Below are 20,031 nucleotides of genomic sequence, written 5' to 3'. Positions count from 1 at the left end.
TTTGCTATTTGTGTCCTTGGGTTACTGCTCTTGCAAACAGGCACAGTCATGGACATGCATGTCCTTTCTGGAGTGCCCTGCCCATCACCTCCCCTGCCGCTCACAGCCCATGAGGGCTTTTGCTGCAGCCCCGGATCCCGCAGTCTTGACCAGGGGTTTCCAATTATGGGAAATGTGTCTGGTTCTATGCCTGACTCCTGCTCCAATAAGGCTGGAAGAATGACTTAGTCATCCTGGCTGCCTGCCAAGCCATTTAACTTGTTTTGCTCTGTTTGGAGGTCATTTCCGGACTCCAAAGGCCAGCGGGACTCCACACTACAAATGTCCGATAGCCGATAAATGGATTGAGGAAACAAGGAATTTAAAGCAGTTTATCCCTGCTGTAGCAACCCTGGTTACAACACCTCCAGAGAAGCTCAGATAAACCCATCCTGGGTGGTAAATGCCAGTCAGTGCCACCTGTCCTTGGCTGAAGAAAAGATCCCTCTTCTAAAGGACACCAGTAATACGGGACTAATAGCTAAGATTTTGTGATAATTGTCCCAGCTAGCTCTCAGTGATTACCCCACAGGAAAGGGGTTCCTGTGTTTTAAGCTGTCACACAGTGTTAGAGAAGTCCTGAGTTTTCAGATCAATGCAAATAACTTCCTCCCCATTCCTGCAGCTGTACCAGAGGCTGGGATGGAGCCCCACTGAGCTGACAGAGGACATGCAAAGGGGAAAGTATGGGAGCCAGGTTCCAGAGGAAACCCCTGGGAAGGGAGAACTGCCCCAAATAAAGCAGCAGGATGCCCTTGGCTGAGCATAACATCTCTGTGTCCTTCTCCCCCTTGATCCTCTGTGCCATGGCTGCATCCCTCCAGTTCATCATTCCGCTTTAACATGGGCTGCCCTGCCTCCAGGGAAATCTATATTTGGCTTGTCCTGGGGGAGCAGAGCCTGGCCAAGGTTACATGCCAAGCACCCTCATTTCCTCCTCTTAACTGCCCCCCTGCTTTACCACAAACTTTCCCACTTCATCTTTTTTTCCGCTTGTAAAGGCTGCAGTCACTTGGCTCCCACACTGCCCAGGACCACCAGGCTCAAACCCATCTCCTAAAACGTTGGCATTTGGCTCCCTCCACAAAACATACAGAGGTTTCCTCAAACCCATTTCTTCCTGCCACCAAATTGTAGTTTCTCTAACAGAGCAGGAAAAAAAAATCCTCAGCTTTTTATGGCTTAGGATTTCCCTTTCACACCTCCTCGCTCGGCCAAGCGGCACAGGGACCTACCAGGTGGAGAATAACAGCATCAATGATGCTTGCCCAACCCCAGCCCCAGCTCTCAGCCTGGTGGGACATGCCTTGAGCTACTCATTGCAAATATTTGCCCAGGTGGGGCCAGGTGTTTGAGTAGGAGATGGGCTGAGCAACTGGCAGGAAAGAAGAAAGTTTGACTTTTACATCTTAGCCCCATTGGCAAATATTAACTCGAGGAGCAAGTGGACTCCTGCTATCCCTGCTACACGAGCAACGAGGCAAAGGACAGGTACAAACTGGAAGACATGTGGAGCTTATAAACACCAACATCCACAGCTCAGGACTACTGGACTCACCCCAAACCCTTTCACTTATTTGATGGTAGGAGTGGGAAGACAAATCAGCAATAGGTGAGATCTGGGAAAACCAATCAGAACTGGAAAAATACACATTGCTGATTTCCATTCTTCATTTAATCCAATGCTTTTAGGATTTTCTTTCTCCCCCATGGCTTTCAGATGTCACTGAAGTTGCTGCCTAGAGAGTATTTTTTGCATTTTAATCCACCAAATGAGACACCTGTTTCCCTCCAGCCTTCCTGAGCACTGTCAGCCAGGCAACAGAGCATCCTCAACTCCCACTGCCTGCACCAGCAGAAACATGGCCATGGGTACAGGTTTCATGGGGGAGCAGCAGGGTAAAGATCACAGCAGTAAAAAAACTGGCAAGGAGGTAAAAGCCTCAGGAGAGGGTAGACAGAAATAAAAATCCTAAACCCTCATCTAACTGCTTCCCTTCATACCTGCCACAGGGCAGTGTCCCAGCTTCAAAAAGAAAATTTGGCAGTTAAAGCACAATGTGAAACACAATATCAGCTCTACTACCTGGCCTACCACACACACCCCAGCTACCCAAGAGGGAAAAAGGATGCTCTTTCCCCTCCAGCTACTTCCCACAGCCTGGCCCTGGCCACTTCTGGGAATGATGCACTGGAGGAGTTTCTTTATGATATCTTCCCAGCCCTCCTGGAGACAGGAAACACCCCAAAGCTGGACAGTACCACGACCTTATATTCCCTCAACTCCCTAAAGTTTGCTGATGTTGTGGTTAGGCAGTCCTGTGATCCTTTTCAGTGTTTACTCTAAAAGTTTATACACTGATAAAAAAACCCAAAATTCAGAATGCGGGGGCAGGAGGATGTGCCAACAGGGAGCTCAATGCTGTGCTGTCAGGACAGCCAGGTGACACTGACGCTTGTGTGACACAGGACATTGGCACTTGTCAGCCACAGACTCCACACACAGATAAAGACGGGACAAAGATGGCTAAAAGCCACTTCCTGGATCTTGGCAGATTTTTAAAGGACAGGTAATGTGGAGCAGTGACCTTCAGTATGCAGTGTCAGCATATTTCTGCAAAGCCTGGCCCTTCACAATCTCCAGTAAAAGCACAGCAAGGTAATAAAAGGCTGGCTGGCTTACCCAGGCAGGCAATGTCAGGCTGAATGGCATGAGCTGAAACCACCAGGGACTTCCTATGCAAAGAGCTCATCAGTGTCAGCCCTGAGATCTCAGACATTTATTGTTGCTGCTGAAAATAAAGATATCCCAAATATTTGTCCCAAGAGATTTAGTATGAGAAGTTGAATCCTTCAGCGGGGGAATGTCCTGTCTTTTTAAAACTGTGAGCTGTAGCCTAAACCATCTCCTGAGCTCACTGGACATGGGAAAATGTGGACAGCATTCAGAGGGGTCAGTAAATAACCCCTCAGTTCAGGGCAGGGCTTGGCAAGCCACTGGCTGGGCTTTCCATTCCCTTGGCAGAAGGGGAAGTACTGAGTCCCCATGAGTCCCATGGTGGCCCTGCAATGGGGTTCTGTCCTCCCCACTGACATCTCATGGATCCCCCCCATGATGCTCAGCAAGCTGCTTTGTGAAGAGAATTGTGAGAACAGACTGTATTGAGGTCTTCCAGCATCTAAACAGCAGTCTTGGACCAAACCCAAACTGTGGGGTCAACACCTTCCTCACCTGCATGAAGATACATCCAGGCTCCTCCAAGCCAGGCCAAGCTACACAGGGATCTTGCAGCATCTTTTTACCTGTTGTATTTCTGCCAAATGGGCTTGAAATTGGGCCAAGAGGCTCAAAGATATGGGTATTAGGAGGGGCACCAACAGCTCAAAAGACCAGATAACACAAGACTTCTTTTTCTGTTTTTGTTTTAATAACCAAATTAAACACCTACACAGCGTCCAAGAGTGGGGAACACTACACACAGAATCATGCCCAGGCTGCTGGGAAGAGACAGAGCAAAACAGCCCCTCTCCCTCCAGTTTTTAATCCCCTTATGGAACTTAAATGTCTGGAGTCCTCCTAAGCAGGTTTGATTTGGCACATTCCCACCCTTATTTGGCTGGCTGCTTCAGAGCACAGCCAAGGACCGGCTGACGGGAAATGACATCTTTTCTTCCCAGTTCCTCACAACGGCTCCATGACTGTCTGCAGCAGTTTACAACATGTAATGGTAACACACTGACTCAGTGGGATGAGACATTTCAAGCTTCTCAGGAAAAAAGAGTCTTAATCAGATAAATATTAGTCAATTGAGCAAGCTGGCCTACATGCTATTGCTGATTAATCCATGGCTTGTGTATGGTACAAAAAAAGGATCTCCCAAATTGAGCAAAGATGCTTCCTCTGATGCCCTTGTTTAAATTAACCCAAAAGCTCCAGCCACACTGTGTGTCATTTACTGTAATCACCCAACAAACAGCCTTGGTGGACTTCATCCCCCTGGCTGAGACCTTTCCAAGTGAACTGTCCCTAAGAGAAAAACTTCTTCACCTGAGCTTGGCCATCTTGGAGTGATGTACCCAAGCCCTCTCTGTGTTCATGGCAAGGCCTGAACATCCCCAAGGGAGACTGAGCTCCCTCCCAGGACATCTCCATTATGGGCAGCTGGCCCTGATGTGCTCCATGCCCCTCTAGGAGGTCCTGCCCGCAGAGGGACAGGCACCCACCAGCTCACCAGTGGAGTTTGGAGGGACCCAATGGCACCAGTTTGTCCCAGGACATTTCTGAAGGACGAGAATATTAAGGAACTTATAGCCAAAAATTTCCCAGAGTTTAGACTGGAACAGTCTAAAAAAAACCAAACCAAACCAAACCAAACCAAAAACTTCCCAAAAAAAAAAAAAAACTTCCCAAAAAAAAAAAAAAAAAACCAAAAAAAAAAACCAAAAAAAACCTCAAAAACCCAAACAAACAAACAAACTAAACCAAGAAAAACAAACTAACAAATAAACACCCAACCAAATATTTTAAGGAGTATAAAGATGTGAAAAAAATTGAATAAAATGGGAAAAACATGAAAAAGCTTTTCTCATCACAGACTTTCCCCAGTACCAATCCACCCTTTTAGTTTACAGCTATTTAGGGCATTTTGAGTACAAGTCTCCTAGGAGACCCAGTGGTCACTATACTGAGCTCCAGATAAATGTGCCTGTGGATACAGCTACCTACGCACTAACATAAACATGGAGGGCAGCAATTTACAATGCAAGACCATATGTCTCTGTTACTAATCTATTTCAGCTGCCAGGATTACAATGTCAGTCCTGTAAACCAGCTTTTTCCTCTACAGATGTCATGTTGAAATCATTATAATAAAAGCAATTTTACAGCCTTCAGTCTCCACTTCCCTTTGCTGCTGAGAAGCCTGCATTAATGCCAGCAAAATTAGGGGTCCTTCTCCAGGGACAGAGCCCTGGGAGAGGAGATGCACAGCTCCAGGATTACATAGGGACAGTGGGAACAAACCCAAGACAGCTGCAGGAATGTCAGTACCCTGCAATGGCTAATAGCTTCAGCAGGAGCTCCTGCATCTTTTTGGAGGGAGATGCAATGTTGGGGCCAGCTGGAAACCCTGGTGGGATAAATGTATGGCTAAATCCCACAAAAAAGGGCAGCAGGTCCTACTGATGGGCACATGAGGAGAGCTGCCTGTGGAGTTCAATTGAGAAAAGCCCCATTTTTTGGGCATTTTTCCTCAGTGTGATCCCTATCCATCCTCATCCTTGACCTTAAAGCACGGGCTACTCCTGGCAGTGCCTGCCTGGCTGCCGTGCTTTGTTACCATGACTCACGTAGCTAAGGCAACCCGATGTTGCCAGCAGCAGGATACATGACGCCTCCTGCTCGGAAACGATGATCAAATCCCTCCTCTGGAGCGGGCATTCACTTCAGAGACATGTGTCATGGCAGAGCCATCGATGCAGCCTGCAAGAGCTGGCACCACCAGCCCATCCATCGAGGCTGAGTGTGGCCATCCCATCCCACACCCATAACATAATCCCTGTACACAACACACATACAAGCACCCCCTCAGTGGCCAAATGCTGGTCCCTTCTCCTGGGAGGGGGATGAAGCCACACTGCCATGCCAAATTGCCATTTAGGCTTTTAAAATGCCACTAGTAAATTGGAGATTGCTTTGGGGCAAAGCAGAGGGCGGTGTCAGCACCCCTGGCAAGTGTGAGAAGAGGGAGATGGCCATGTGGGACAAGGCTCCTGTGACTGAATGTCAGTCTGCTTCCCATCACCTTCCTCTGGTTCACACTCCCCACTGTGTTATTTCCCCCTTGTTTATAAGAACAGAGACAAATTCCTAAATTTTGAGATTCCTGGAGATGTCCTGTATTTGGGGGGCAAGAAAGGGTCAGTGCCTGATGACTTTATATTAAAGGCAACTTTATATTAAAGGTGGTTGTGTTTGGGAGCTCACACACTGTCGAGGCACAGCCACAGTGATGTGCTGGGCTGCAAGAAAAAATCCCTTCTCTTTCTCTCACTGGTAACACAACTAAACAACTAAACCCAAACTAAAGGGAGTGACAGGTTCCTCCCAGTTGCCAGCCCCAGCAACAAGTTTGATTCAAAAGGAAATTCACGGTTCTTACTGGAACTTTTGAAGCAAGGTGTGCACAAACATGCCAAGTCCTGCAGCCTTTCCACACCAGAAGCCTTCCTCCATTCCTCTAGATGTTCCTTGTATGCTCCTGACTTGCTGCCTATTTTTTCTTTTTTTTTTTTCTCTTTTTGAAGGGGTGTCCCATTTCCTGTGCACAAAGACCATTCCCTGATTCATTTTGGGGCCAAATTGAAAATATCCTATTGATTTCTGCTTAATATCCAGCTCTGCTCCTGCTTGGCTCCAGCACCCTTATTTTAATGGGGCCTTTTGGTCAGAAAGTGGTTTTACAGAGCAGACCAGCATCTGCCCTGAAAATGTAGATGAACAGCCTAATTGTAAATCAATCTGGGCTGTTCCCCTCACTGAAACAAAATAAATCACACTGAAAAGTGGGATACAGTGTTGGCTCTCAAGGAAAAGCCTGCAGCTCTTCCCATGCCAGGTCACAGCTCCACACATGTTCTGCAGCCTCTGCCCTACCCCACAAGCAGGGATGGCCACTGTGGTCTTCCCAGGGCAATTCCTAGCCCATCCCTTCCTGAAAAGCTCAGCCAAACCATTCCTGGCTCATTCATCCACCCCAGGAGCATCACACAGCCCCCACCTTTTTTCTGACCCTCCCCACAGATGTGCACACCGCAGTGAATTATCAAAGCGTGGCCCTATACTCTGGCAGACGAGTGATTTGCAGTGGAAGCGGGTTTGGCTCTAGCTCTGATTGGTTCCCGGGAAATGGGCTTCTGACCCTGCCGACATCCCTGGGAGCGCTGCCAGCCTCTTCAAAGGAGCCAGGTCCTGCTCTGTAAGCTCACCTCTGGGCTTTGCCTTGCAAACACCTATAAGGGTGCCAGTCATTCGAGGAAGGTGATGGAGAACAGGGCTTAAAGTCCAAAGGGTGATGCTGTACATGGTACATACCTGAGCAAATACTGCTGGAGAAACAGTGTGAACAAGTTCATTAAGCACAGCCCTGTCCTTGGCTGCAGCATCAAGGCAATGGCTGGGAAGTTGCATCAGCCCTGTGTCAACTATCGTGAAAGAATGACAAAATTAAAGGTGTCCAAGAGGAAGGGACTGCAGGCTCACACGTGCCTCTTAAATATCACCTCCAGCTGCCACAGCCTTTCCTGACTTCCCCATGGTGCTGGGCACCACTGCCCAGGCTGTAACTGTGGTGCCTTCCCTGGAGGAGGGAATGGGATAGGGGGGAGAAAACCCAGTAATCGTAGGGGGTAAAAATAAGGGGAAGCAGTGTTAATGCAAAACTGGAGAGGTGGGCTGCCCTCAGGAAAGGATGAAGGAAGGGCTGGTGGTGATGGTGCAGAGCTGGCCAGATGCAGAGCCTCAAATGAAGCTGGTGGGCTTAGTCAGGCCCTGGCTGAGTCTCTTGGGGTGACCAGGGGCTGGACTCAGACCAGATGTCCATAGGAGATGGCAGAAGCCCACCCCAGGCTTGGCTCAGGCTCCTCTGCCCCAGAGAGAGATGATGCCAGGGCAGACCCAATGCTGTGAAGATGCCCAGACCCAGGCCCCCAGGAATGGAGTGTTGGGAGCATCCTGTACCCCCTTTGGGATCTGAGAAGTGGCAGGGAATGCTCAGAGGGGCAAGATGGGGGCTGCCTCAGATCACAGTGGCCCCATCCTCACCGCAGGGGGGGCTATCTTTGACGGGCAGAGGAAACATGGGTGGGGAGGGGAGCGGGCAGACAGGACTGGAGTCCCGTCATACGGCGGCAGCAGCAGAGTGGAAGCCCTCGGCGAGGCAGCCCGTGGGGGAGGCACCACCTCCCCACAGCCTGCCCATCCGAAACAGCCACCAAGATCCTCCCGTAGACTCCGGGCCTCCCTCCCCCGCCGCCCCCACCCCACAGCCCCCATCCAGCAGCCCCGTGGGCACGGGCGGCACGGGCGGGGAGCGCGCCCCGCGGGGCGGGCGGGAGGCGGGGCGGGACGGGGCGGCGGGCCGAGCTCCCCGGGGGAGGCACCGGAAGGCGGCCGGCGCTGATTCATTGCAATAAATTGTTCCCATCGCGGCGCGGCTCGGCCATCGCCGCCCGAGCACCAGTCGGAGCAGCAGCCGGAGCCACGGCCGGGGAGCGAGGATGAAGATGCAAGCCGAGGTGATCCGCGAGGGCGAGCTGGAGAAGCGGAGCGACAGCCTTTTCCAGCTGTGGAAGAAGAAGCTGGTGGTGCTGACCAAGGACAGCCTCAGTCTCTTCCCCGACGGGCACAAGCGGGCCAAGGGCAAGGAGCTGGGCTTCGGCTCCATCCTCAAGGTGGACTGCGTGGAGCGCACGGGCAAGTACATCTACTTCACCATCGTCACCAAAGACCGCAAGGAGATTGACTTTCGGTGTCCGGACCAGAGCTGCTGGAACGCCTCCATCACCATGGCCCTCATCGACTTCCAGAATAAGCGGGCCATCCAGGACTTCAAGAGCCGCCAGGAGATGGAGCAGGCGGCGGGCACCCAGGAGCGGCGGCTGGCCCGGGCGCCCTGAGCCTGCGGCCGGCCCGGCCCGGCCCCAGGTGAGCCCGCCCGGTCCCTCGGCTCTCCTGCCGCGGCACTTCGTGGGCTTTTCGCTTGAGCTTTTAAAATTATTTTACTCCCCGGCGCCCGCTTCGCGCAGCCGGACGGGCTGGGGCTCCCCGCGCTCCGCGCACCCCTTCTGGCCGGAGGGACCCGCGGCCGCGCCCCGAAAGCGCGCCGTGTTGGCCGGCCTCGCCAGCGCTGGGCTTTCGGGGAGCACGGCCGTGTCCCGACGCATCGCAGGGGGTTTGGCCGCTTCTCCGATGCATGGCGGGGAATTTCTGGTGGGAGCCGCGCTTCTGCAGTGTGCTGAGAGGACGTTGTGGGGGTGGCGGGCAATAAGAAATGGCACTTGGCAGTGCTTTCCTCACAGAATCTGCTAAAAAAAAAATATGTGAAAAAAAATGCTCAATGCTTACTCTCCCTTTAAAGCCCCCCATTTTCTTTCCCTGTGCCTTGCTGTGCTGCTTGTTTAACTAACCCACTTCCCACTTCCTCTTGCTACCTTTAGAGCATACCACTGGATGATAAACCAGATCGAGTGTCTTGGACTGAAATGGGACAGGGTACCAATGAAGGAAAGCAAAGAAGAGAGCTGGAAGCAGCTTGGTTTTCTCCAAGTCTGTTGTGGCTGCTGAGCAAAGAGCCCTGAGCTTTGCCTGAGATGCATAAAGAAAAACCAAAGACTTTCGTACAGGACTTCTAGCAAAGTGTCCACGTGTTTTGAGTGGCACAGCTTTGTGAACTATTATCTTCTATTTATGAGATGCAAGGAAGATTCAACACTGACTGGTGGTGTTAAACACAGTTTAAATTATTTGTAGTATCTATATTTGTATTTATTTTGTTGAATGTCTTTCAGCAGTTACTGGTCTTAATATTGCTTTTGCATTAATGTGTCCATTCCAAATAAATTACTTGAAATGTTCACTTTTTATTACTGTACTCTGGGCTGCAGTAACTTTTGTTGAGGCATATCTGAGGATACGGCAGTGGTGAAGTGGCTTAAAAAGAGTGGGTAAGGCTTGGCTTTTTGGTGCCTTGGACTGGGCAGTGGGATGTGAAGAAAGCCCAGATAACCTGTTTGTGTTTGACCTGATCTCCTGACCAGGGAGGAAAAATGTGTTGAGGTTCAGTTCAGGTTAGTGGTGGAGATAGAAAAGCCTACCATAGCTTGCAGAAGTGCTCCTCTGGAAGCTCTTTCCCACAGAATTCAGTAATGCCAGCTGCAGAAGGCGCAGGAGCTCCCTGCCACGGGAAAATGCTGCTCTCTGTGAAACGGCCTGTATCCTCCCCAGCCCCCATAGCTTAGTGCTGTGCTAAGGCACAAAACTGGATTCTTGGTTTTGGAATAAGAGCGCCAACGCTCCATGGATTCCTCAGCTTTATAGCAAAGCAAGCTGAACTTGCTTTCCCCTCTTCCTTCACCTCTGCAGTCCCTAGACAGAATTAAATTTCTCCAGAATAATTGAAGAATAGAAGTAGGCAGGCTCTTTTCCTATAGCCCCCAGACCAAGAAACTTGGAGAAAAATTAGCTGTTTTTTTGGATAGAAATGCTGATTTTTTTTTTTTTTTTTTTTTTTTTTTTTTGTTTGTTTGTTTTGTTTTTTGTTTTTTTTTTTGTTTTTTTTTTTTTTTTTGTTTTGGTTTTTTTTTTTTTTTTGTTTTTTTTTTTTTGTTTGTTTGTTTGTTTTTGGCTCAATTCTCAAAAACTAACCTGGGCTTCCTCAAGAGCAATGCTGCAGCACACAACTCAATTCTGGCAGTCAGGACTGTGAGCGTAGCACACAAAGTACTTGCTCCAAACTTGGTAATTTCCAGCAGGTAATTTCCCCTTCCCAATATCAGTGCAATTCTTGCAGGAGACTTTGTACTAGAAGAAGTCGCAAAGTATGTAATTACATAAGCCTGTAGTAAGAGCAAGAGATACTCAGTACTGGGAGGGGAAAAAACCTGGAAGGAGGGTTGGCCCAGTTTCTGGAAGTGGCAGGGAGGCTCTGGCACTGCAGCCTGGTATGTCAGGGCTTTGCATCCTCGTTGCTTGTTGCTGGAAGCTCGTGCACAGGCAGGATTGCACATGACTGAGCTGTGGATGTAGCAAACCTCTGGCCATAGCATTTGAAAGCCTTTGGCCTCAGTGCCCCCTCTAACCTGAAAATACTGGAGATGCATTTAATGCAGCAAAACAATGCTCAAAAGCAGATGTGTTTTACCCCCCATTTTTTCTTGGTGGCATTTCAGGGCACTGAAATAAAAGGTCAAACCAGAGCAAAGGCACTGGCTCCTAATCGCTTCAGTTTCAGTGAATCCAAGCAGGAATGCTGCCTGATGAGAGTTGGGGGCTGTTTCCTGCCATGATAGCCACTGCAGCGGGGTTTAATGGGAGGAACCCGATAGCTCCAGGGGTCCCATGGCCCCAGTTGCTCCAGCATGGCTCCAAGACCTTTGCAAACTGATCTGTCCTTTACTCTAGATGCATATGTTGACAAAATGGAAGGATTGTTCAAATTGTTTTATTCTAGGTTTACAGAATCCAAAAAAACTCATCAAGAATTTATTTCTATGGGAAAAATAAGGGGTTACTTTCTTGCAACTGTATTATTGGCTTTTCACCTCTTCCAGTGGGATTTTACTCTTCAAGAGGTAAACAAACAAACCTAAATTGACAATTAGCTGTAAATAGCCAAAGGAGGAGACTCCAAATTGTTTATATAAAACCCCACCAACGGTTGGACCCACCGTCCGGGTCAAGGGCTGCACTGAGGCGCAAATCCCAAGCATGGCACCTAAGAGAGATGGCAGAGACACACAGGGTGAGAGCAAGTCCTGGTATGGAAAAGCAGAGAAGAGCATACAAGATCCCCTTCATCCCTGATGCTGCTCCCCTGCAGTAGTAGCAAATCACTTCAAATAATTTCTTGCATTAACTTACAGTGGTCCAATTAGGGTTTGTTCTGGTTAGGGACTGCTGCAGGACAGGGACCAGTTTCCACCACGAGCCAGTTCAGCTCTTCCCTGAGCAGTCTGGGCAATCACAGCACTGCCCAAAAGGCAAAGTGGGTGCTCAACAGGGTCCAGGGATGCCTTTGGCACCACAAGGTGCTGCTGAATATCACACCTGGCAGGGCTGGTATCTGCATGGATTTAGGGATGGAGAGGTAATTTCTAGGGTCATGTTTGAGCTTTCCTAGCAAATCACACAGATTCTTCCTATCTCCTAATTACCTGAGTGGGCCCTGCTCCACCCAAGCTACTACTGCCATTTATTCTCTAGTCTGAAACAGAGAAAGAGCTCTCTAGCAGGAGTGAGAGGGTTAAGCCTAACTAGGTCTTTAAGAATAAATAAATAAACCACAGATAAAGACAGAACCCCCTTGAGATATTCCCCCACCCCCTTTTCAAAAAGAGTGGATATTTCCATTTGGATGGATATGTGAGTCCTTAGCTCGGCTGGGCCGGTTCCCCCTCCAGCATCCCTCACATTTGCATCCTTAACAGGAACCTAGTGGATGGGGAAGCACCTCCAGTTTGGAAAAGGCGAGGTTTTCCTCCACGTGCAGACGGATGGCCAGGACATCCCCTGGGACACAAGGCTATCCCACACACACCCAGTATGCTCCTTTGTCCTGCAGTCTTTGTTCAGGACAGTTGTCACATTCAGAGGAGCAGAAAATACCCGGCCAGTCAGCAAATCATTAGCCTCCAACACTGGGAGGAACAGCAAGCTGGCAGTGTATTCAATAAACTTGTGCCCAGCTCTGAAACTATGTTTGCAATTATTTTTTTACTATCAGTATGATTATTTGGGCTGCTGGCATCAGTTTTCCTCTAAGACACACACTGAGGTGTTGTCACCACATACCCGGGAACGATGAGGAGAATGCTGTCCTGTATGCAAGAAGAAGTGGAGCAGGAGTGTGATATTTAACATGGGCAGCCACGGGGAAATGATCCCCAGCTCCCAGAGAGAACCAGGTGTCCCAGAGGCAGCCAGGTGTTCTTGTAATGCCAGGCAGCGATTGCTGGGCTTTTATCAGCGTGCTTAAAATACTTGTGCAATGAGCCCAAGCCAAGGGTGTAGCCATGTGGAGAGGGAAATCTCCCGGGAAGCGCTGCTGAGCGCTCCTCCCACGCATGGGAACACAAAGGTGATGGGTGGGACCTTGCCTTGACCCTTTGCCAATGGGAACCATCCCACAACCACCAAACTCTCTGGGCAGGTTTTGCAATTATTTTTTCCCCTCTAGGTATTTGAATTAAACTAATTACTACGTGCAATTGCCAAACTGGCTCTTATGATTGAGGAGGCACTTTTTTCCCCTTTCCTTTCCTTTTTTTTTTTTTTTTTTTTTTTCTGCAGCAGAAATCCATCCTCTTAAAAGCCTGGGCTCTCCCTCTGCACTTCTCCAACATGTTGCTGAGAAAGATAATTTCTGTTTAATGGGTTTAAATTAGATCCCTCATCAGACGCCCTCAGGCTTTGGGACATTGTAAATTCCAGCTCTGCAGCATGGCCGTAGCTCTGTGGCAAAGCTGCACACGTGATAGATCTCATTTAAGGCAAGATCTTTAACTGGGACAAGTCACCGCCTCAACAGAAAATTTCCTGCATTGTTTCACACAGCTCTGCCAACGCACATGCTCACCTTCTTTGTCATAGCTATCCCACCTTCTGCACCTTCCCTGCTCTTTTTTCTCCCTCTCTAGCTTTTTTCCGTTCCTTTTTCCCATACCTGGCATGACCTGTGCCGGCTGGGAGCCTATCCTCCCCTCCCATCCCTGATCTCCTCTGCTCCTGCAGGTTTCAGGGCTGGGTGCTGGCAGCTCCCCAAGACGACGACTCCTTTCCAGCTCACATCCTGTTGCCTTACTTAGATGATGGTGCTGGCCCAGATCAGCCGCACGCCCATGGGGCAATCAGGTTTAACCATTAGGTCACTGTCGCCAGTGGCCGCCTTTGAACCTGCAAAGCTCAAGCAAAGCTGGGGATTCAACACCCCGAGCCCTGCCTGGCTGCAAACACTCCTCCTCAGGAGAGAGATTTTATTTATGCACAAATAAAATCAGGACACATGGGCCCATTACGCACGGAGGCTCTGCTGGGCTTCCTGCCTCCCTCCCTCAGGAATGGGGGGGATCTGTGCAGGAACAAGACCTCCATTCTTGGGGAAGGACCAGGGTGGACAAGGAGTGCTTGTGTGAATGCAAGTCCCCCTGGGCTCTGGGCTGCCCTCCCACCAGCTCATGCGTCCAGCTAAGCAGCACGTGTGTGTGGGGCTGAATTTTCTCTTCCTGCCTTTGAAGATGAAGAGAAGGAAAAAAAAAATAAAGGGGAACTAATTAAATCATTACTGCTACCTTTGCATCTGCGCAAAGCCTAAGCTTTGAGAGCAAGCAAAGAGCGAGTGCCAAACACATCAGCCTTCAAAGGAAGTGACCTTGGATCAGATCTAAAGCAGGCTGATTGGGTGCAAGGGATGGTGCTGTGCCGCCTCCCACTGCTCCCTTTCTGAGACTCATATTTAAAATGCAAGGATGGGTGCCTCAGTATCTAGCAAAGGCGGACAGGCTACACTCCTGCAACGCCCCATCCATCCCAGCCCCGTGCTGAGATGAACACCTGAGCTCAGCCCAAACTACAGCTCCTTCAGAAGACCTTTTCCTGACCCAAAGAAAAACCTCCATTTGTTGTACAGGCAGAAGCTGACCAAAAACATCAGGAAAAGACAGCAGCAAGGTTCAAAAGTGATGCTTCCAAAGGCAAATCCTCAATGTGCAATTTCCTTGCATTAGCTAAAAGTTGTGAGTGCTGAGGTTTTCAACACAGTAACAGGAAAGCTTTTTCATAAAACCAGACTTTCACACTTATGGTAAGGGTTTCTAATGCACCACCAAAAACCTCTCTTTGCAGAGCTGGTGTCGGGCTCACAGAGGAAGGAGCAGCCTTTAGGCTGGTGTATGGGTGGGGCAGCCTTTGCGGGGTGCCACCCACGGCCAGGGATGGATGGCAGGCATTTTAATGGCTGCATTTCTCTGTGAGACACCCACGCTGTCACTGCTGCAGCTGCTGTCGAAAGGCAGCCTGCTGGCTCTGCTGTGTCAGGCATTCCTGCCTTCGCCCCAGCCCCTGCCCGGGTACATCCAAAACAAGCACAGGGTACATTAGTACAGGTACATTAGTACCTGTAGAAGAGGTACATTAGAAGAGGTACATTAGTACCTCTTCTCCCAGAAATATTGCAAGGAAAAAGCACAGTTTGAAAGGTACAGGCCAGGAAGGAGTGGCAGAGACAAGGCTTTCCCCCAGTGCCACCAAGCTCTGTGCCAGGGAGTCCCTCTGTGGTATGCTCAGTTTTGAGCTAGCTGTAACTCTGCATTTGTAGTAGCACTTGGCATAACATCAGCCCAGGATGCACAAACCAGGGAAAGACCTCAGTAGCCCATGGCATGCTCTGCTCACCTGCAACCTGCTCCTGAGCATCTGCACAGTTCTGCAGACTGCCTCCATCCTGCCCTGAAATCCCACCCCGCCAAGAGGAGACCATCCATCCTGCCAAGGCACAGGCTGGCCTACAACATATGTAAGCAGGGAGCAGGGTGAGGCAACTAAACCCATTTTCCTCTCTGACCAAAGCTTGCCTCCAGAAGCTAAGCACTGCTCTGGTTTTCCTCACAAAACCCCTTTGAGAAGAGCCTGGATGAATTCCAGCTTGGTTGTGTGTCCCATAGCTGCTTGGTGCCCTTCCCCGCTGACTCTCCCTCACATGAACATTGCTCCAAGTCATGAAGCAGCAAATTTTCTTCCTGGCTGGGCAGAGGGGCTGAGACTCTTCCCAGGGAGGTGAAGACTGGGGATAAATAGTCCTTGCAGGTAGAAATATCCCACTTAAAAATCACAGGCTCCCAGCATTTATAGGAGATGTAGTGGGTCAGCTCTACAAATAAACTACTGAAGTGATTTTCAGAAAAGCTCTTCACCCAGAAACATCTCAGAATTGCTTTATAAACTTCACTAATGGGCTGTGCAAACTTCAGCACCCATTCTTAGTAGGGTCTGCGCAGAGGTATCTGCTCAGACAGCTGCTAGGGAAGATGAAGGGCGCAGACTGGCATCCCAGAAAGCCCCAGCTAAAGCAGAGACACTCTTGGGTACCTGCTCGGGGAGCAAACCCTGGAAGGGCTTGAGCAAAAGACATCAAGCCAGGTTAAGCCAGCTCCATCCCTGAACAAATTCATCCAGACTCCCATGACAGCAACGTAGGCATATTTCCTTCATCAATGGAACTAAAGCCCCAGGTATAAAGATTTAAGTGTCTACCACTGCTGTCTTGCACAGAGAAATACAGGAACTCTCCTGAAACAAGGCCAAAACAGAGAAAGGGGACAATTATTGCATCAGGCAAAGCATGTTTACAAAGAGTAATCCAGAATCCTCTCCTTAGATACTCTAAGTTAAAATATGTGAACAAGCAGCCCCCTCTCTGACACTCACAGTGGAAGAGCAGCATTTTTTGTGGTTTTTTTTAACATACCTTGGCTTTCCATGGAAAAGACAGCTGGAGAAAGCCTTCCCTTGCTATGCCCACCACTATGGATGTCAGCAGGCAGCACAGAACTGGGAGCACTGGGTTGTGGGATGCTTGCTTAAGGTTGTTCAAGTCCATCTTCTATTAGCCCCACCAGTCCCGTTCACCTGCTCTGCCAACATCCATCATTTGCCCAGCCAGATCTAGATGTTCACCCAGTGCTCTGCAGTTGTGGTAGGAGCTGGGAAGTGCCCAATAGAATCAAAACTGAGAAAATACCAGTCTGACCTTTTTTGATGAGTCTTACCAGTGTTGGAGGAGGGCACAGCCTTGGTGAGCATGCTGTCAGTGATGGTGGCCAGCATATTGAAGGCAAACACCATTGGCACCACAATGATGCAGTAGTGCCACACTGTCCTCATCAGGGCCTAAGGGACAGGACACAACAGACCACAGATCATTAAAGAGCACAAACAGTGACTTTGTGGCAAGAAACAACCTGGAGGAAAATCACGAGTCAAACTCATGACTTAGGGAAATGGTGGGAGCCACAAATGATATGTGGTGGTGCGGCTTTGGCTGTTGTGGGGTCTTTCACAGCCTGCCATTTGTCTGCAGTGAATTATTCCAAGCATGCAGAGGAAACGATACCCTACAATCTGGCAGCACGTTTCCCCGGCACTGCTGTGGGTATTTTTAGCATCTGGGAATTAGTGACGTCCCTGCACCCTTCCCCCTGTCTTCTGTCCAACTCCCGAGGAAATGCTGAACAGCAGATGTATGTGGTGTTCAGGAAGCTTCCATTACTTATACAAAACTGCCTAGAGAAGGCTTTTTGGTTCATTATCATAAATAATTAAAACTAAACTGAGCCTGTCAAAATAAATGAGCATGGTGCATTATGTAACACCATACATTTGGGATTTCTAATCCTGTTCTGCTGCTTCCCTGCTAATAAATTCACCAAATTCAGTAATCTGGAATAGGTCTTCTGGCCATGAGTGCACATTAGCGAGCATAATTAGGGAGAGTAATGATTTTGTTATTGCACATATTCTTAGCGGAGACATCCCTCCAGCTGTTTAATGCTGAAACAAAAGCGGTGAGGCTCCCTAAGCTATAGGGTTGGAGCAGCTCCCAGCTCATTCACAAACCCTGCTGGTCAAATGAATGGATTTCTTTGGGGCATGGAAAGGAAATTCCCCCTTTACTGCAAGTCTTCTGCCCTAACCCATGTCTCAAGGTGTGTTATTGTGGCTGGAAAATATTTCTGTCACTGGTTTAGCTAGAAGTTTCATTCTCTGGAGTTCCCTGTCCTAAGATCTGGTCCCTGCCTCCTGGCTACAGAAGATGGAGGAGCCCAGAGACACTGCTCACTAATGACTTGGAAATGTTGAGGCTTATTCCTAGCTCCCCTCTAGAGTTACATGCAGCCAGGTTTTTCTTCTCAAAGGGGCTCTTTGCTTACATTTTGGTTAAGATCTAGGCACTTCTGATTAAGGAACCAGAGAACAAAGACAGAAGAACAGGTATTTGGTACATAAACAAAAGGAAGAATAGTAATTCCTTGCTAGGATAAGTGTCATTGCAGGACAACATTGCAAAGCTCATAGAAAAAATAGTTTTAATCCCTCCTGCTTTGTACAGACTACCTCATGGGCTGGAGCAAGTGAGCAAAAAAGAGCAGAGGCATATCTTGTGTCTCCTGTAAAACAAGGGGAAATGGCTCGTCACTTCCCTGGGGCTGAGGGAGAACTGAGCCAGGCAGAGCCCAGTCCTTGCTACTCCTCAGCTGCTGGGTGGTGAATAGTTTTTTGGAGGTGAGCAGATCTGAAAGCATTTTCAAGGTAAGAGGCAGACTCAGAAGTCTCAGCAGACAACTTGAAAAACAAATGCCTGGGAAATGCAGGCAGGATGAGGTACAGCTATGCTTTCAGACAAGGGGAAAAACTTCCCCATTGCAACTGCCAAGCCCTCCTACAGCCCTGCCCACGCTCTCCCAGCTCACATCTGCAGATCAGACACTGATTCTTCCCTTCTATCCTTATCCAGGTATTATTGTCAAACTCCCAGCCCACCCCTTCCCTTCTCCAGCTGCCTGTTGCTGGGAACATCCTGCAGCCTCTTCCCAGCTGCAGCGCTGTCTGCTGCTGCTTGTGCCAGCCTTCCAAAAACACTCCAGCCCACCTCCCCTCCATGTGATACCAGGATGGGTTCTGGAGTGTCTTTTATTAACAGCTCGCCTTTCTCCTCACTTCCATCCTTTGGGAAGGGAACTGCTGCATTTGGAGGCCACATGCTGCAAGGACACAGCAAGCGGGACACTCCTCTACCAGCAGCTGTGAGGATTAAAAGCTTCACCCAATAACTTCTGCATTTGGGGCTGCTGCTGTGACAGCACTCATCTCCACCGAGACAGAAAGCCACCCGAGAAGCGGATGTGTTCTTGGCAGCCACACTGACAGAGCGCTTTTAAGGTGTCCCAGCTGCATTTGCCTATGAATAGCTCTCATGGGAAGTCAATGTTGACCCTTTTCCCCAGGCCCGTGCAGTTAGGACGTCCACAGCCCTCCGGGCTTGGCATAATTACCAACTCTAAGATGATTTCCCTTCCTGGCTCCTGGTTTTCCTCCCTGTGCAGCCAATGTGAGCCTTCCTGCACTGGGACATCTGTGCTGCCCTGTGTGCCTCTCCACTGCCACGAGGCTTTCTCTCCTACCTCCACCTGATTCCAGCCTTCCCTGGAGGTCAGTGACACCTCAGTGCACAAAAGCCATATAATTAATGCTGCTGCTCTGCCTGATTCCCATGGGACAGGGCTTCTGCACAGGGATTCGGTCCCAGCAGCACCTGCTTTGCACCTGGCTGGAGGCGCTCATCTCTCCAGATGGGCCAGGTTCACCTTAGTCCTACCTAATTGCTCCCACCCATGACCAAAAAACAATGGGGAGCCCTTCAAAGTCCTTCCCAGGCCATAGTCAGGAGCATCAAAGCTCTGTGCAGATGTCCCATGTTAAGGGGGCATCTTGATTTCAGCCCAAAGAGCTTGACACCAATTGGAAGAGACCCTTCCCAAGCATTCTACACCTGACAGAATCCCCGGGAGCCTCAAAAACCGCAGGAAGAGGGACCACGCTACACCTGCAGAGCCAACCCTTGGTCTGCACCCATCCTCCCTTCGCAACCTGATCTCAGACATGATTTAGCCTCAGATTAGCTAAGGTGTGTAGGTGCCTTATCTCATCCATATAGCTGGGAGCCACAAACCTCAGCACCCTCCAGGACTTGGCCCCTCCCTCTCCTTGGCTGTGGTATGGTTGTGGGAATGGCACTCATCCTACCTGCAGCAGTGGGAGCACCACCAGTGTCCTGGCAACAAGGCTCAAGGCCAAATCCTGCAGGGAATGTTGAAAAGCTGATGCAGCTCAGTTGTCCTTTGAGTCCACTGCACTGACAGGGACTGCAAGCACCTTTCCTCCATCCCCATGGCCTGGGCAGAGCTATCAGTGCCCTGAACGTGGCTTATCTGAGCAAACACAGTTCCCAGCACAGGTACATCAACTCAGTTTTCCAATTACTGTTTGAGATTGGCATCAACCATCGCCTCTGTGGACACAACCAGCAACAGCTAACATCACTTATCCAAAAATGGAGGAACAAAATTATTGCCTTGCTACCTCCTTCCCCAAATACTCTCATGTTGGGGAATTAGACAAAAATAAAGCCCCAGAAGGAGAGTACACAACCTCTGCTATCTCAC

At 49.5% G+C, this 20,031-nt stretch overlaps 2 protein-coding genes across 2 annotated transcripts in view; one reads left to right on the top strand and one right to left on the bottom strand.

Moving 5' to 3' along the window:
- The first annotated feature begins 8,172 nt into the window (after positions 1 to 8,172).
- Positions 8,173 to 9,689, top strand: PHLDA2 (pleckstrin homology like domain family A member 2). The gene is made up of 2 exons (XM_053945792.1): positions 8,173 to 8,743; positions 9,256 to 9,689. Exon 1 carries the CDS (start codon positions 8,317 to 8,319, stop codon positions 8,713 to 8,715), a length of 399 nt encoding a protein of 132 aa, XP_053801767.1. The 5' UTR covers positions 8,173 to 8,316; the 3' UTR covers positions 8,716 to 8,743; positions 9,256 to 9,689.
- A 1,627-nt stretch (positions 9,690 to 11,316) lies between these two features.
- Positions 11,317 to 20,031, bottom strand: part of SLC22A18 (solute carrier family 22 member 18) — a 61,352-nt gene continuing 52,637 nt past the window's right edge. The window contains exons 9-10 of the mRNA XM_053945667.1: positions 16,579 to 16,699; positions 11,317 to 11,531 (exon numbers count right to left, since the gene is read on the bottom strand). Of these exons, the coding sequence (XP_053801642.1) occupies positions 11,344 to 11,531; positions 16,579 to 16,699 (309 nt within the window). The 3' untranslated portion in view covers positions 11,317 to 11,343. The remainder of the gene's footprint in view (positions 11,532 to 16,578; positions 16,700 to 20,031) is intronic.

This window comes from Vidua chalybeata, chromosome 6, assembly GCF_026979565.1.
Source record: "Vidua chalybeata isolate OUT-0048 chromosome 6, bVidCha1 merged haplotype, whole genome shotgun sequence".
NCBI classification, from domain to species: domain Eukaryota; kingdom Metazoa; phylum Chordata; class Aves; order Passeriformes; family Viduidae; genus Vidua; species Vidua chalybeata.
The sequence above is the reverse complement of the archived record's forward strand: the minus strand, read 5'-3'. Positions and strand labels throughout refer to the sequence as shown.